This window comes from Tetrao urogallus (genome assembly GCF_951394365.1).
Source record: "Tetrao urogallus genome assembly, chromosome: 3".
Lineage (NCBI taxonomy): Eukaryota > Metazoa > Chordata > Aves > Galliformes > Phasianidae > Tetrao > Tetrao urogallus.
The window spans coordinates 47,379,575-47,396,860 of record NC_136815.1 but is presented as its reverse complement, the minus strand read 5'-3'; the positions used below and the strand labels follow the sequence as shown (position 1 = coordinate 47,396,860).

General features: G+C 39.2%; 1 protein-coding gene across 1 annotated transcript in view; it reads left to right on the top strand.

The window, feature by feature from the left end:
* MYOM1 (myomesin 1) overlaps positions 1-16,538 on the top strand; it is a gene marked incomplete at both ends in the record, with an annotated part of 72,650 nt that extends 56,112 nt beyond the window's left edge. Inside the window, 10 exons of the mRNA XM_079533556.1 lie at positions 239-326; positions 995-1,033; positions 1,116-1,221; positions 2,638-2,801; positions 4,207-4,243; positions 4,531-4,553; positions 6,150-6,205; positions 10,861-11,076; positions 15,075-15,219; positions 16,384-16,538. Coding sequence (XP_079389682.1) covers positions 239-326; positions 995-1,033; positions 1,116-1,221; positions 2,638-2,801; positions 4,207-4,243; positions 4,531-4,553; positions 6,150-6,205; positions 10,861-11,076; positions 15,075-15,219; positions 16,384-16,538 — 1,029 coding nt within the window. The remainder of the gene's footprint in view (positions 1-238; positions 327-994; positions 1,034-1,115; positions 1,222-2,637; positions 2,802-4,206; positions 4,244-4,530; positions 4,554-6,149; positions 6,206-10,860; positions 11,077-15,074; positions 15,220-16,383) is intronic.
* Between the last annotated feature and the right edge of the window lie 748 nt (positions 16,539-17,286).

Genomic DNA, 17,286 nt, shown 5'->3' with positions numbered 1-17,286 from the left:
GCTGAGAAAGGGAATTAGCACCAGAGACCTGTGCAGATTGAGTCCCTCCATGAGCCCATCAAGGCACGGCCCAGCTGCCAGGCCCCATCCCAGAGCCCCAGCCAGGAGTAGGGCACTGAGGGCACCAGGGCAGTCCCAGACATCAGGCACCTCCTCAGGGATGGGGACAGGGTGAGGATGAACTAGGACGTAGATCTAGATTTTTGTACAGAAACTATTTTGAATACTGTTTTTACAGTTTTCTAAGAAAGACACTGGAATTTATGAAGTCATACTGAAGGATGACAGAGGGAAGGACATCAGTGAGCTGAAACTTACAGACACAGGTCAGTACCCTTTCTGCGTGCTGTAAGCCAAGCAGCCTGTAGGTGAGGTCGAGGCAATACAGACAGCTGCATGAATCACCTTCCTGTAGTTTCCTTCCTCCTGCATCTCACTAGAACAGTGCAGATTTTTCAGTATGAATAGTATTTGAGTATGCCTTATTGCATATATAATGTTGGGAGAATGTGATGACTGGTGCTAAGCTAGATCTTGTTTCCTCAGGGCTCATCAGTAGTGTAAGCCAACAATCATAAGAAGAAATTATAGAACTAGATACTTTTATAAGATTTCACTTTTTTATGTTTTTGCATTCATATATTTTGAGACCCTTCCACTCATTGTGACCACTTAATTTTCCAAGCAACTGGGGAAAAATGAAATCTGTTATAATGCATATAGATGGGTTGTCATTCCAACTGAATATGGGTATTCACATGGAAAAAAAAGAGCATATAGTTTAGTTCTGCTGCAGCAGTACTCATCAAGGTAAAATAAAGTCTGGAAACTGTGGAATAACAGAATAACAGGCAAACACAGCTTTCTAATACATTTTAAAGTGTAGATCTGATTTACTTTTGGAACTGCCTGGGGAAATTATTTCAGAGGCAGTGCTTGTACTATGATTGAGCTGCAGACACAATGTCTTAATTTATGGATTTTGTCTCCACAGCTTTTGCAGATCTGATGAATGAAGTATGCAGAAGGATTGGTAAGCATTGAAGTCACTTCTCTGATATATGACTAGTGACACTCAGTGAATGGCTGCAAATAAAGATGTATTCTTCTTGCAGCTTTATCTGCAACAGATCTGAAAATCCAGAGCACAGCCGAGGGCATCAGGCTGTACTCCTTTGTCACCTACTATGTGGAAGATCTGAGAGTAGGCTGGGTGCACAAGTAAGTATGACTAAGCTTTGCAAAAGTTTGTGCAATTTGGTGTTTGTAGACTCAGAAAGAATCTAGATGTATGAGACAGACTAGGCCTACTTGTCTTCCCATTATCCCTCATGAGTCAGGGCTGCATTGCTTCAGAGAACTTCCACCTCTTGAATGGGAGCTGCTTCTTCCTCTGGAGTGGTTCTGAGGAGTGACATGTGTATAATCTATGGCACTGGCAAGCTCTGTTAGAGATCACTGCCTTTGGTTCAAAGATACCAGGCCTGGAGGCCTGCTTGTCTAAAAGCCATAATTCACAGGGACCAGGGCAAAAGGGCACATCCTCTTCATGCATGGGTTCATGTTTTGGAGGCAAAGCAAGTTTTAACGTGCCCAGGGCAGTAAAATCCAGTCAGGGCTTCCTGTGAGTTCTACAAGCCTAAATCGGACAGACAGGAGAACTGAGACTCTAGAAATAAACTTGAACACCCAGCTCCCCATAAAATTAATGGAAGTTGTGTACCCAAATCCATGAGACAGCTTTGAATTCTCAGTCAGTGTAAAGAGTTGTATTGGAAAACTCAGAGAAATAAACAACTCAGTTTACGTTAAATCTATTATTAGTATTCTTTCTGCTTCACTTTGTGTGGACATGGTAACAGTTTGAGGTTTTCCCCTTTCTTGGTACCCGTTTGATATAGTATCTCCAGGTATCTCAAATGTTTGAAAACTGGAACCAAATATGAATTGTTCTGGATTTTTTTTCTCTCTTCATTTTCTCTTTTTTTTCTATCATTCTTTCTTGTCGCTGTCTTTTCTCAATTTCATTTTTATAAATTAATTTAATCTTGAAACACATGAAATTGATCTTTGACTCTCTAGCATATTCAAAGCCATCAATTAAAAAGAAAATGAACAGCTTGCTTGAGAAATATCATATCCTTCATCCAAGGCAATTAACTGTCGAGTTAAGAAGCTGAAAAAATTGATCTTTTTTGTGGAAGAAAATCTACTCATGTAAAAATGCATTTGATTGTGAAAGCCAAATCACAGCAGAATGTGAGGAAACATTGAAACTAAGCAAACATTATTTGTAACAAAAGTGGGATTTTTTTTGTAGGTACAGCATTATATAGTTTTGCTGTGCCCAAGCAGAGATAAACTTATGCTAAGAAGAGAACACAAACATTTGAGGATACACCAGTCAGAAGCATCTTCATTCTAAAGACTTTGAAGAGAAATGGAAGTTGAACAGAAAGTCTGTCATAAAAATTCTGCCCCTTTGGTCTACAGTTGACATTTGGCTTCAAAAACTTCAAAATATGACGGCATGCCATTCTACCTTGGAAGTCATTTAGTAACTGCTGAGATTTCTCACAGAAAATCCCATTTATATTCCACTAAAATGAAGGGGTAACACTATTTTGTATTTTTCAGCGATACCCAGATTAGGTTTACAGACAGAGTGAAGACTGGTGTCACTGGGGAACAGATCTGGCTGCAGATCAATGAGCCAACTCCACAAGACAAAGGCAAATACACAATGGAACTCTTTGATGGTAAAACTGGACACAAAAAGACAGTGGATCTTTCTGGGCAAGGTAGGCTGGTCACACTGTTAATACTACCTGAACATGGGTATAACACTGTGGTGGAGTGGGCAGTGCTACAGACCAGTGCTACAGACCTTTTGGGTTGTAGGGTCTCTGCATGTTGCCTCCAGCTTGGCATTCTGCGGTAGTGTCATCCATTTGCTTCATACTGTACTCTCAAGTTATAAATTATAATTGACTTTTTCCTGTCCAAATACCAGTCTGCAGCTTGACTTGGAGTTGCCTATGGAGATGTCAGCCCAGTTTTTGAGTTTTCCCACAAAACCCCATGCATTGATGGGCAATGTTAAACACAGGTTATAGTGTTGAATGACTTCTCTGTCTTTCTTTCAAATAATATTTGGAAGAGGAAGTGAAGGACAAGTTTGTTCTGTTACTTTCCTACTGTATTTCTTTGATGGATATAACAGGGCTCCTTATTCTTCAGAGATGTCAAGACTAGTCCCTTTCATCAGCACAATGAAGGAATGTTTCAGGAACATATAAGATTAATTTGATTGACTGATGGAAGCTCTTACTCTGAGAGAGCTCTCACATCCCAGGGAGAAGATTAACTGCTTCAGAGTGGCTGGCTTTCTGTCTCAAGCATTTCCCATCCCTAAAGCTTCTCTTTGGGCCTGTAACATCTCTGGAAGGCCAGTAAACTTACAATCATCTCCAGGTTGCTCCTTCTGTATGCTATCCTCTATTTCTGAGAAAAATAATTTTTTTCTTCCCTTTCAAAGTGGGAGATGTTGACCAACCATGTGACATTAGCTAAGCCTGAATTTATGAAGGAGACAAGAGTTCGCTGTTTGATTTGTTCATGGCCATCAGTGCAATGCTTTAGAGCAGATGTGAAAAGCACTTGGAAAAAATAAATCTCTTGTACCCATAAGCCAGTGGTCTGTGAAGTGAGGTGCACAAGACAATTTACTAGGTTGTGGGAAGGAAGCATGAAAACTTCAGTAACACCAGAATGTAATTTATAAATAAATGCATATTTATGTACTGGGATGTATGTGCTCAAAACTGTTTTTACTAATAGGGGTATGTGATCAAAAAAGCTTGAATAGCATTATTGTGATATATTTTGGATTACTTCCTCTGTTTTATGAGGTAATTTCAACCTAATGTTCTTTCCCTATGTCTTTGTGTTAAATTTTTAATTTTAGTAGAGAAAAATAAGTGTTTATGCATGCATATGTGTATAAATAGTTGCTGTATACATGACTGCCTTTATCAGTTGAATCATTTAGCACTGTAGAAATTATATAGTATCACAGCATGCTTCCATACATTAATATTTCTTTTATGATGTCTATATTTATAATTTAGTTCCACATTTTAAAATGACATTTGTGAAAGCCTATGTTAGAACCTACCTTTAAAATCAACTTTTCTCTTTATCAAGCATTTGATGAAGCCTTTGCCGAGTTCCAGAGATTAAAGTAAGTATTATGCAATCCAGCAGTAGAACCCATAAAATAATAAAGGTATTTGTTTGTTTTGTGCTAGAGCTAAAAATAAATCCTAGTCCTACAGAAACCTGTAGGAGTTTTGCATGTGACTGCATTGCAACAGTTAGGTAATGAAGAAAAAGCAGTATTGCCAAATGATGAGAGGCGTTTTCTTTAACTGATCAAAGATAACTTAAGAGATAAGCTATCTATTTTTCAATCACTCTATGTAAACATTAAATGAAATTGAATTTTCTTTTTGTTTCTTTTCAATCCAGGCAAGCTGCAATTGCAGAGAAAAGTAAGTGAGGCTTCTTTGATCGTAATTGCAATAAATGGTTTATGAAGGTTCTCTCCCTACACAGGAAGGTTGCCTGTTGGGAGAAAGAGGACACGTATGCATGTGTACATGTATGTGCATGTCCTAACTCTGGCTGGCCTAGCACTAGGGGGAAGCAAGAAGAGTGATTTAATATTTGCACATTGCAGCTAATGACACTGTAAATGTGGGTTGTGTGGATATTTTCAGCCTAAGATCTTGTTCTCATTACCAATTGGCTTTATCCAAAAATCACCTCTATTGTTGAGATATCTCATGTATGTTTTATGTCCAAAAGACACTCTGTTTTCTGAGATAGAGGAAAGCACTCAGCTGGTTTTGAACTATTTGAAATGTTAAATGGCTCTGCGTTAAGGAGGTGGGTAAGAAAGCAGCAGAACCTTTTGCATAGTCTTAAGACAGGTCTGGGAATCTTCTGGCACTTTTGGATACATTTCAATTCCAACACAACAATTAAAATAAAAATACGTAATAATTGTCTGAGGAATAAGTCATTAGAATTCAAGTTGGTTTATTAAGATCAGTATTTTTCCTGTTTCCAGAAAAATCTGTAGGAAAATGTAACAACACAAAAAGTTATCTCAGTGCAGGTGATTTCCAGACCTGTATAAAAACAAAAGCAGAACCGGATTTTAAGAAAAACAGAGAAAAATGGGTAGAGGGATTGGAGCTAACTCCTCACTGGACATAGACTCCAAAGAGAAAGGGGTTTGGCTGTGCTATATACGGCAATTCCTGATAGGCCCAGCTGAGATAGCAGGAAAGGACCAGTAATGACCCTGCCCTGGGCAGTTCATTTCTAACTGCATGATTCATAGAGGGATGGCAAATACAGTGTAGTCATGCTCCATCAGGTTGTCATTTACTCCAGAGTGCATATTTTACAGAGTACATTAGATGAGAATATTCTCTATTGTCCTTTCCTTGCTCTGCCAGACTCCACCAAGATTATAACTAACCTAATCATTGCCCCAGAATAAGTGCATCAAAGCTTGCATGTGATCAGCTTATTTGTATTTATGTAAGATTCCTATGGGACTTTGAGCTTGAAGCTGTAGGCCAGATACCGATCCTGTTTACATGGAGATCCATGCAAAGCAGAGAAATTTCACTGCTTTCACTGAGACTGCAGCCTTTTTTAGATCAAAACATAAGCTCTAGCACTTTCTTAGCTGCCATTTATTTCTTCTCAAAAACATCACTTCTCATCTATCCCGCTGTTTACGGCACTGGATCTCAAAAAATCAGTATTATTATTTTCTGTATGTAATCACAAGTAACTCTGAATTGATTGTGAAATGTGCAGGATGCACCACGAGGACTTTAGTTCTGCCCGGTAGGTGACTGACACCAGCTGCTAACGCTTCTTTTGCTGCGAATGGAATGTTTCTAAAGTTCAAATGGTGTGCTGAGAATGCTGAGTAGTTCTCTCCCAGCACAGATATCAGAGACACGTTGTACATAAATAAGATAAGAGGAAAGAACTGGAGGGGGAACAGAATCTGGGACGCAGTTGATTTTGAGACACCAAAGTAAATTATGCTCGTTTCCTTTCAGATCGCGCCCGGGTGCTTGGAGGCTTGCCCGATGTTGTCACCATCCAGGAAGGCAAGGTACAGTGAATTCATTGAAGCTTTACCCAAGAGCCAAACAGCTCAAATGTCTTTCAATGACAGCAAAATATTCTTTTTTTTTTTTTTTAAATTTTATTTTTAAAGATTCCATCTATGACATCCGTCACATTATTCATTCCCTGTCTTCTGTACATAACTCAGTGGTCTTGCACAGATGGGTTTATTTATTTGGGGCAGTGTCTTTTCTTAAGAATTAGATAAAAGTGAGACAACAGTGTGAGCTGTGATTCAAACTCCTTATGTAACCAGCTGTTTAAAAATTCATACACAGGCCTCACAGTTTTTTACTAACAGGGTGCCATTGATATAGGCTCCACCAGGGAATGTTTTAATTCCCTTTTTCTTATAGGATGGCTACTTGTTCTGTACCTGATGGAGTTAACTTTTTCATAACATGGCACTACAGTCAGTAGTCTGCCTTTTAAACAGCATAAAACTAGTAAATTGTAACTCAGTTCTCTTCTAGACCAAAGGAGAAAGTTTTCTGTATTTCATCAGCGTAAGTGGGAAATGAAGTCAGAAGGCACTGGCATTACACAAGATTATATCAGCAGCATTTAGCAAAAAGATTATTGTAAGGCACTCTTGGGAACATGGCTGTGCCACTGCTCAGTCACAGGCCAGATGCCCCAGGAGGTCAGTTTGTACTCCCATAAACTTTCTCCAGCACTCTGCTCCTACAGGTTGTAGTACAGTAGGACTGAGACTAAAAGCAATTGCTCTTCACCTCCCTCTGCTCTGCCACCAGCCACTTTCTTTCTTAAATGTGGGCAAGCACCAAAAGTAGGCACAGCTGAAAACTTGTAACATGACAACTACAGCAAAACAGCTGCCTGGTATTTCCACGTTCACTAGTAGTGGTTCATCTGGGTTAGAGGTATTTGATAATGAGTTGGGCAGAAATGTTAAGACTAAAATCTTGGTCTCTTAACATTGTAATCCGTACCTATCAGATAGTGGGCTACAGCAATTCAGGGAACACTGAGCATTTTGGCATTGTAAAGTGAAACACCATTTGATAAACCTTTTCACTGAATGATTTAGCAGCTCTGGGAATACTGTAAAAACAAGCAGCATTCATACAAATATTTTAATGGTAGGTGGAATACAGAAAGAAATGGAGTGCATTTGCAGACTCTCATCTAATGCTGCTTGTGCTTGAAGATGAACTTCTCATACTGCTTTGGCTTGTTTTCAGTGTTAAGCTCTCTGCCAAAAAGAGTCAAAGCTGAGTATAAGCTCGCTGAAGCAAATTGTGTACATTTGACAAAAAAGGGAGTTTGTAAAAAACGAGTTGCAAAATCTTACCCAGACACTCATTGCCCTTGAAAGCAAGGACATTTGTGACGTTTGAATAAGTGAATGGAAAATTCCCAGAACTTGAGACAAATATCCCTGACCTCATGATTCTGAACGCAGTAGATGATTGTTTTGAGAAACAGAGTAGGACAGAGAGTGTTTGGGGAATGCACTGCTTGTTTGGGTGATGTTGGCTCATCTGCCTATTGCTTGCACACACTGGAGAAACAGGAAGGCAGTTCTCTGCATCTGTTGTGTAATCCATGCAAACTGCACAATCACCTTTGAAAAGGAGTAAATGCGGTAGCAGAAGACTGGCAATAGCAAACTCTGATTCTGAATAGCCATATTCAGCCATAACTAAGTTCTATGAACAGAATGGTACTGCTATACTGAACTTGAAGCATATGTGTATCTCAGTCACAGACTTAATGTTGTGATTGTAATGCTGTTTTCTGGCTTTCTACAAGTGAGCTGAAGGTATTGCATCTACCAGAGCTGATCAAACAGTGCTCCAGATGGCCTAAGAGGCTTCTGCTGACATACATAAATGCACTTCAGCATGGGGATATAATTGGAAAAGGCTAAGTGTCAGCTCATGTTAGGGAGAATTTATCTGACAGAAAATACCAGCACAAGTTTTGTGTACAGACAGTCAGATTAACCTAAGTGGCTGTTTTATCAAAACTAAGAGGGGGTTATTTTTACAAGAACACTCTGGATCCTGACAGATTTACACTTTCAAACATGAAAGCAATACATTACATCCCTCTACACACCAGCTCCCCATTCTCCCCTTCTGCTGGGGGTTGGTGCCTCCACAGGTAGGCTGGAAGAAGGGAGTGAGTTCCCATGACTTTGTTGCTTTAACTCACACACTGCCCAAACTACCCATGAAGGTATGTGCTAACCCGCAGGGAGAAGAGCGGTACCTGGAATACAGGTATTGCCCTCTCCCTACTGTACTTCCCTACTCATGATAATCTGCAGTGTAAGACAGAAAAGACAAGCAGAAATACAAAAGGCCTGGACCTGAATCACCTAGGTGCTCCAGTTGTATAGCCATCTGTACCCCAGCTACAGATTTAGGTTGTGAACTTCTCTGTGGAACTCCGAAATATTGAGAGGTGAGGTTTGCTCATGCTCATGAGGTTTTTCAGATAGATCAGATTTCCTGATAGATGCCATAACGTCTAGACGTGTTTTGAGTCCTAATTATGATATGAACACATAAGCAAAGACAGTATCCTGTTCAAAGAACAGAAAATCTGCAGCTGATAGATACAGCCACAGTGGGTAACCACTTCCATTTGGCTAAGGTGCCATAATTGTGGAACTGTCTTCCAGAAAAACATTGGCATGACCAAAGATCTCGCCATCTACATAGTGAATAATAAGATATATCTCTGCACAGTAGTTGCTGGAAAATCAGCAATAAGAGTTGGAAACATCTGGAGGAGAACCAATTCCAAACAGGAGCTAGTGATGTGAGGTTAAGCAAAATGTGACTATTTTGGGGAATGACTTAGCAGTGATGACTCTGTCTTTTGCTACTGAACCTCTTTGAATTAAGGAGTACTGACACCACTTCAAACACCTGAGGTTTGCATAACGTCACTCACACAGCAGTCTGGATGAGGACATAAGCTCATTAGCATCTTGCAGTGGCAGCTGGGGCAACTCAGAAATGATCTCATGCTTGCTAGAAAACTAGAACACAATAAAGAAATACTGAGTACTGCAAGGGACATGTGTGTAATTCCTGGCTGAGACTAAAGCTGATGGCATGTTTGTATTGACAGTGTTAAAGGAAAGGGAGAAATGTAAAGCCATTTGTTTTCTTCATGTTTTTCAAAAAGATGGATTGATACGGTGGTCAAAACCACATTCTCACCAGTGGGCTACAAGAGAAGGCAATCACAGTCCCCATGTTATCATCAACTATAGGTGCTGCAGGATGTAAGATAGAGGTCGTTTCCACCAGACTTTAACCACCTCACACTCAGGACGCGTCTTTCCATCAAGATATATGTGTTGTCAAGATATATGTGTTGGAGGTGGAGGAAATATTTTGCCTTCCCTTTTGTTTTCATTTTAATCTTTAGGGGATGTGGGATTTATGTTAGTTTGATTTTTGTTCTCAGAAGTGTTTATTTTAATAGAGTTCTCAATTTTTACCCTATCTTTTCACTTCAGTAGCTTTCTGGATGCCTTTATTCTGTCCCATCTTCCACTGTCACACTACCAGATAAGGAGCAGGGAAGGGAAAGTAGCCTTAAAATTAAATTGATTGCTCACAGTGGCCTTTTACTGTGACAGCAGTAGTGCCCAAATATGAATCCTTTTCAGTTGCCTCTATTTTGAATGTTTATTTTTTTTTCTTATCAAGAGGCTTTAAGAAAAATTGAGGAGAAACTTGATTTCAGTCAGGTGGAGCCACAGCCATCATTCCTTATGTATCACTGAACACTTTTTTCTCTGCAGTAAAAGTCCTTCAAATTCCACTAGAGAAAAGGTTAGATTCTGCTTTGACCAACATTTTAAGTTTGGCCCCATGCACTATTGGTACTTAGCAATAAATTTACTCCTCCCTAAAGAAAGGCCCAGAGAAAGGCATTTGTGCCTCTGAGGTTTCATGTGAAAGCTTTTTGCATTTGGCTCTCTATGTGACGTTTGCTTCGGCAAAGTCTGTGAGAATATTCCCACAGCACTGTGACCAGAGGAGGGGATAACCTTACTAGCATCAAAGCAAAATATTTACTTAACCACCAAAGAAACAGTAAAGTTTGTTTTGATTTCCATTAAAACTGGTTTTATAGGAGTGAATATAACAATTCAAATCCATTGGAGGAGCTGTCAGGGCATGGTATGTAAAGATCCTAAACTGAACAAAATATTCTAGGGACACTTTGAACTTAGTTACTATTTTGAGAAGGAAGATGCTTTCTTTTCTTCTGTAGCAAATATATAGAGAGCTTAACCTGAACAAATCTGCCTGATAGGTCCTCAAATTCTTATTTTATGTCTTACACAAAAATGCAGGTAATAGATGATTTTATATTAAACATTATGCGTGGAGAAGGCCCTGGTAATCAATTAGAGAAGAAGGTGCATAAAATATTGAAAACTTTGTAATGGAGTTTTCAAATTGAGTTCCTTCTTTTCCTTTATAATAGAGGAGACTGATAAAAACTATTGATTGCTGATGATATGCATCCATTTACTAAAAGCAGGAAGAGAAATGCAGAGAGAGGGAACATTTGTAAAATTATGCATCAAAAATCACAGCAAATATTTATTGACTTATATGCAATCCTTTTGTACTTTTTCTGTAGGCACTCAATCTGTCTTGCACTGTCTGGGGAGATCCTACCCCAGAAGTCTCATGGCTGAAGAACGAAAAATCGTTTGTGTCAGATGCTAACTGCATCCTGAAATTCGAAGCTGGGAAAAATGTCAGCTTCACCATTTCTGCTGTGTCCACACACGACTCTGGGAAGTACAGCCTTGTGGTGAAGAACAAGTATGGAACGGAGACCAGCGATGTCACCGTAAGTGTGTTCATACCAGAGGAAGAGCAAGAGAACAATAATGAAAACAAGAAAAAGAAAGCATGAATTTAAGAGTAGAAACAAAAGCATAGGGGAGATTTTGGATGACAATGTTGACATAAAATGTGTGTGTAAATGGCTTTCTGTTTTAGCAGGTAGCCTTGGATTTTTCCATTCACTTCACTTGTGTTTCTAATGTGCTCAATTGTGCCAGGGAAAATAGTGCCTTTCCTAAATACTTCCTTACTGCTAACTTCACAAATCCTAGCTGTGCCATCCTCACTTAGGCCAAATGCATGCTGGCTGTAAACACATTTGCACAATTTTACCTCGTTCCTGGGGTGTTGGACCCTACCAACACAGAGTGAAGAAGCATTTGAGTGGAGGCAACTGACAGGATAGATGGAAAGACTGAAAAATGATCAAGGCATTTTGAGCAGCAGTTTAGATTTGTTCCAACTTTGGTAATGTAGCATAGATGGAATGTGTTAGCAAATTCAAACAACAGAGAAATTAGTGCTGGTCTTCGTCTCCATTAAGGCCCCTCTGTATTGCTGTGTTAATTTAGAGAGGCCTTAATATGGGTGTAGGTTACATCCATAAGTATTGCTTAATCTGCCCAATTGGGGTAAAAGTACTGTAATATAAATGAAAACTAGACTTAGGAGGCCAGAAAACTAATGTGTGCATGTGTCTGCAGAAATGTATGATCTCTATGTTCACAAATAAATGGATTCATTTCTTTCATTCTATCACGAGTTTGTCTCACTGTGTCATGTTTTGGAGGTCACGGCTGTCCTGGTTGTTCACATCACCTTATCATCTTAACACTCACCACTATTGCTTTTAGCTTTCCCTTAGAACCACGTTAATCTTCACTTAAGCTTTTACCAGAAAAACCCTGATGGCATCACTTCACGTTTTTCTGTCCAGACCTTCACTGCTTCACAACTCACCAAGGCATTTTTGCCAATTCAGCCACAGGAGTAGTTTCATGTGGTTCTGATCGTGAATTTTGATAGAAGGGTATTAGGTAAGTACATTGTTAGACTGAAATCTCAGACAATTTCATCCACAATTAACACTGGAGGAAATAATATATTTATTCAAGATCCTTTGAGAATACGAAAATAATTTTCATTGGAAAGTAGAAAAAAAGTTTTTTTTTCAGGCAAAAGTATTTCAGAACCTTTCATCCAAATCCAAAAATATTTCAGAACCATTCATCCAGATCCAGAATACACTTCTATATATTAAAAGCTCCTTGTTAGCCATTTTGCAACAATATCACTGATTATTAACTGAAGAGTAGCAATGGAACATGTATCTATTTCCGTTCAATTGGATGTGTATGTATCATATGATGCAGAAGACATTTTGTAAGGGTATTTAGCAACAGGCCAAGGGAAATGGTTTTAAACAGGAATAGGGTAGGTTTAGAGTAGATATTAGAAATAAATTCTTTACTGTGAGGGTGGTGAGACACTGCAACAGGTTGCCCAGAGAGATTGTGGATGCCCCATCCCTGGAAGCATTCAAGGCCAGGCTGGATGGGACTTTGATCAACCTGGTCTAGAGGGAGGTGTCCCTGCCCATAGCAGGGGTTTGGAACCAGATGATGTTAAAGGTACCTTCCAACCCAAACCATTCTATATGATTCTATGATAAATGCTCATAAGCTGTTTTTGGCCCAATTGCTAACTAGGAGAGTAATGTGCCATATTAATAATTCTTTTCAAAATTAATCTCAGAATAGCACAGTTCTCCACATCAAAATCTAAAGAACTGCTGTATGTATTTTCAGTGTTCTATATAAGGATATATCTGAGTGCACCCTTTACATACTTTCCCTTGTCATTTTTAACTACAGCAACTGCAGAAACAGTGCTGTTTCCTAGGCACTCATTTTATTGCAGTTCTGGCTTTTCAGGAAGAAAGGACAGGCAACTTGGAGAGAGTACAAGGAAGTTGCTAGCATATGCAAGGAGAAAATCAGAAAGGCTAAAGATCAGTATGAGCTCAACCTGGCCACTGTGGTAAAAGACAAGAAAAAGGCGGCCTACGGAGGTCCAGCCAGCATGGATTCATGAAAGGCAGGTCTTGCCCGACCAAACTCCTCTCCTTTTAAGACCAGCTTGACAAGCCTGGGGGATGAAGGAAAGTCTACTGACATACACTCAACTACTGGAGCCCATCCTGTTCAATATCTTTATTGATGATTTGGATGAGGGAATTGAGGGAACCCTCGCTAAGTTTGTAGAAAACTCCAAGTTGGAAGGAAGTGTCAATCTGCCTTTGAGTAGGAAGACCTTACAGAAGAGTCTGGACAGGTTGGATTGATGGGCTGAGGCCAATGGGATGAAGTTCAACAAGACCAACTGTGAGACCCTGCATTCTGGTCACAACAACACCAGGCAGTACTACAGGCTTGGGGCAGAGTGGCTGGAAAGCTGCATGGAGGAAAAGAACGTGGGAGTGTTGGTCAATCCTCAACTGAACATGAGCGAGCAGTGTGCCCAGGTAGCCAAGGCCAATAGCATCCTGGCTTGTATCAGAAATAGTGCTGCTAGCAGGAGCAGGCAGGTGATCATTCCTCTGTACTCAGCACTGATGAGGCCACACCTTGAGTACTGTGTTCATTTTTGGCCCCTCACTACAAGGAAAACATTAAGGCCCTGGAGTGTGTCCAGAGAAGGGCAACAAAGCCAGTGAGAGGTCTGATTGGCCCCTCCTCATAGGTAATACCGATAGGAAAGAGGGAATGGCCTCAAGATGCACCAGGAGAGATTCAGGTTGGATATTAGGAAAGACTTCTCCAAAGGAGTGGTGAAGCATTGGCATAGGCTGCCCAGGGAGGTGTCTGAGTCATTGTCCCTGGAGGTGTTTAAGGAAAGGGTAGATATTGGAACTTAGGGACATGGTTTAGTGGATGATATTTGTGGTAGGTGGAGGGTTGGACTAGATGATTTTAGAGGTCTTTTCCAGTCTTAATGATTCTATGATTCCATGATTCTGTGAAGATGACACTAATAAGTTCTGCTCAGCTAATGCTTAAATCCTTACCATCTGAGGCTTACTGCCAGCCATAGCTAATAATGAAGGCCAAGTGGATGTGTGAGGGATTTCTTAATGTCCAGTACAATGAAAAGTACTACATGCTACCTTTATCTGGCATAAATTTATTTTCTTCTAGAATTAATTTCACATCAGAGGGATTTTTAACATTAAATTACATAAAAGTGTTTTCAGAATCTCACGTAAACAGCAAATGTATTCAGTCATTACACAATCTTATCTACTAAAATACTTCAAACTCAAATATTTAATGGGATTCTTGCAATCTTAAAGTGTGCAATTACGTACATTAATGAATCACAATCTCAGTTAAAAATAGTTCAGACTATTTAGTTAATGTAGCAGTCTTTCAAAGTAAAATTAATTCATTATTAATCTTCAAAATACAATCAGGGGAATATCTGTAATTTGAGATGCAGCAAGCTTTCTGAGTTTAACGAAGAAATGTCAAATTATTTCACAATTTTACTTAGTATGATAGGAAGCCAGCCCAAGGATGAAAAGTAGGTCATTCTGTCCTGGTCCTAGAGCATGTAAAAGCAACATTTCATCTCTTGTCCATCTTCCCGAGCCCAAACAAGAACTTGACTTGCCTCTTGCAAAACCTGATGTTTATTACTTAGTATTAGCGTAATCAAAATAAGGATTGCACTTGGGCAGTAGCTTGTTTCTACTACTTCATCATCTAAAATCCGCTCACCTGCCTCTATTCATTCAGCAGAACTGCAATGTAACACGAGAAGTGGGCCACCTCCCAGACAATCTGGATTCTGCATCCCTTTGGTTCAGGAGGTGTACATGCCCTAAATTATAGTTGTTGCTATACATATTGCTTCCAGGGACTCAGCAATGATGATTTCAAACAAAATTTGTCACATATTACCATTTCTTGCTTGTGCAATTTTGTTCTTGCTCTGCTACAGGTGATTGTGATTACTGTGTCAGGCCAGACTGACACAGCTAAGCACACTGTTAGCATCTCAGGACAAAGTCAAAATAATATAACTGTACCCAAAAAGAAAAAAGCAACTACTATGAGCAAACCACAACAGGAAAAGGAAAAGAAAGGTAAGAACACTTTCACCTTTACAGATGGCCGTTCCAAAGGAAAAATTGTTAAATGTTATGCAATAATACAATCACTGCCTTCCAGGTCTCCAACAATCCAATTTACAGCATGCATGCTCTTAATAGACAACAAATGCAAAGCTGGAATTGCCAGGTTAAATAAAACCTAGTGATATTTAAATCAACACTTTTAAATCCCTGTCCCACTGAGCTACAGGCTCTCATCTTGGCTTACCTGACTGACAAAAGCTTTTAAAGCATAATAATTCAGTCAAATTGCTGATTGCAGAGAAAACGCGTATACACACAGAGATTATTTTTATCAGCTAGACAAATGGCACTGTCAAAAAAATAGGCCAGGGTAATTGAGAGACCACAGATGCCAAAATAACTTAATTTTCTCAACGAGTTTTTAGTTTTTTTCTGACCATATAGCTACCGTTTGAAATCAGTGAATTGTTCTTTCTCAGTTTTATCTCCACATTCGATGACAAATTTGGAATTACAACCATTTTTCCACTCAGACTAGAGAAAGAGCAGAAAACAAAAAGGTCTCTGGTGATTCAGCATTCTTGCATACTACAGATTGTTACCCTTATTTTAGACTCTTCTACAAATGCTGCTGGGACATTGATTTATTTTTCACAATTACATTTTCCTCATTCAGAGCAACTTATCTCCAAATAAGGCTTAAATTCCAACATTATCAGAATACCTATTTTATATACTTTGCCCAAATACTTTTTGTTTATATACATTTGCACAAACAAAACATTGCAAAAATGTTATATCATTATGACAGACCATTTTATATTCTTATTTCCTCCCCTTTCTGTTGCTAATGCATGAAGCAGTAATTAACTGCATTTCTTCTCTCTCTTGGTTGCTGGTATGGGTGACCTGGACATTTCTGAGCAGTTCTGTAAATGTGATTACTTACATGAGAAGCAATTATTTCTGTGTGTACATATTCTGCAGGTCCCGTCCATTAATTTATTTAATTAGGGACAGAAATACTTGGTCTTGTTTGGCTCTCTGAAAAGTACTGACGCTATTTGTGATACTGGATGTCTTTAAATGGGTGTGGGAAAAGGAATGGAACATACCTCCATAATGCTGAGCATTGTAAATATAAAATAAATTTTATTACTTCTCCTAAATCAGATATTAAGCCACAAGTAGATGAAGTTATTGCCACAGAAGAGACATCTGATTCAAAAGAGATCCCCAGAGTGGAAAAAGAAAAGAATACAGAGAACAATCAACAGACAGCAAAGAAGACTCATGGAAAGGCTGCAGCAGCAAGAACAGTTCCTTAACCTATAGAAAGCCTGGGAACAGGGAAAAAAATCACTGGTGAAAAAAAGCCTTGAGTTAAATCCTGTGTTCTTGAATGAAGAGTATGAATTTGCTATGATCTTACTATGTACTAATAAGTTCAAGTTGAGATTTCATGGGTGGTAGACTAGCCATATTATTTTAACACAAAAGTGTGAGTGTTTTTATATGATTCATAATACTTCATAACTTTAAATGCACAATAGGTGTGCAGTTACGTCTCAGTATCAGAGAAGCTGTATTGCAGTCATTGCTAAGTATCACGACAATGACCAATTACTAACAAGGTAATTTTAATTATTAAAAACATCCATGAGAAGCAGAGGTTATTAGAATGAGTCCTATCTAGAAGTGACTTATCTACTAGTCTGTAAAAGAATGCTGAAATCAGTTACATGGATTTGTTAATCAATACCTGTAGACCATCATATTTTGAGGCAAACACCATTTACCTTCTCTGAGTATTTATGATCCTCTTAATGCCTTGTGGGTGACACTCTTCACCATGACCATTGAAGCCACAGGGGGAGATCTCCAGAAGCAGAATCATCTCCTACAGCCACAGAAAAGCCACAAGTGGGTTTTCTTTTGTTGTAGGTTTCTTTCATCCGCTTTCATCAGATGGCTGATGTTTGTTTAGTTCTGCTTTTCAGTCCTTTCCACTTCATCAGTTCCCTCCTGGTCCTGATGAGGTACCATGGATATTATAGTACTAATCCAGAAACCATC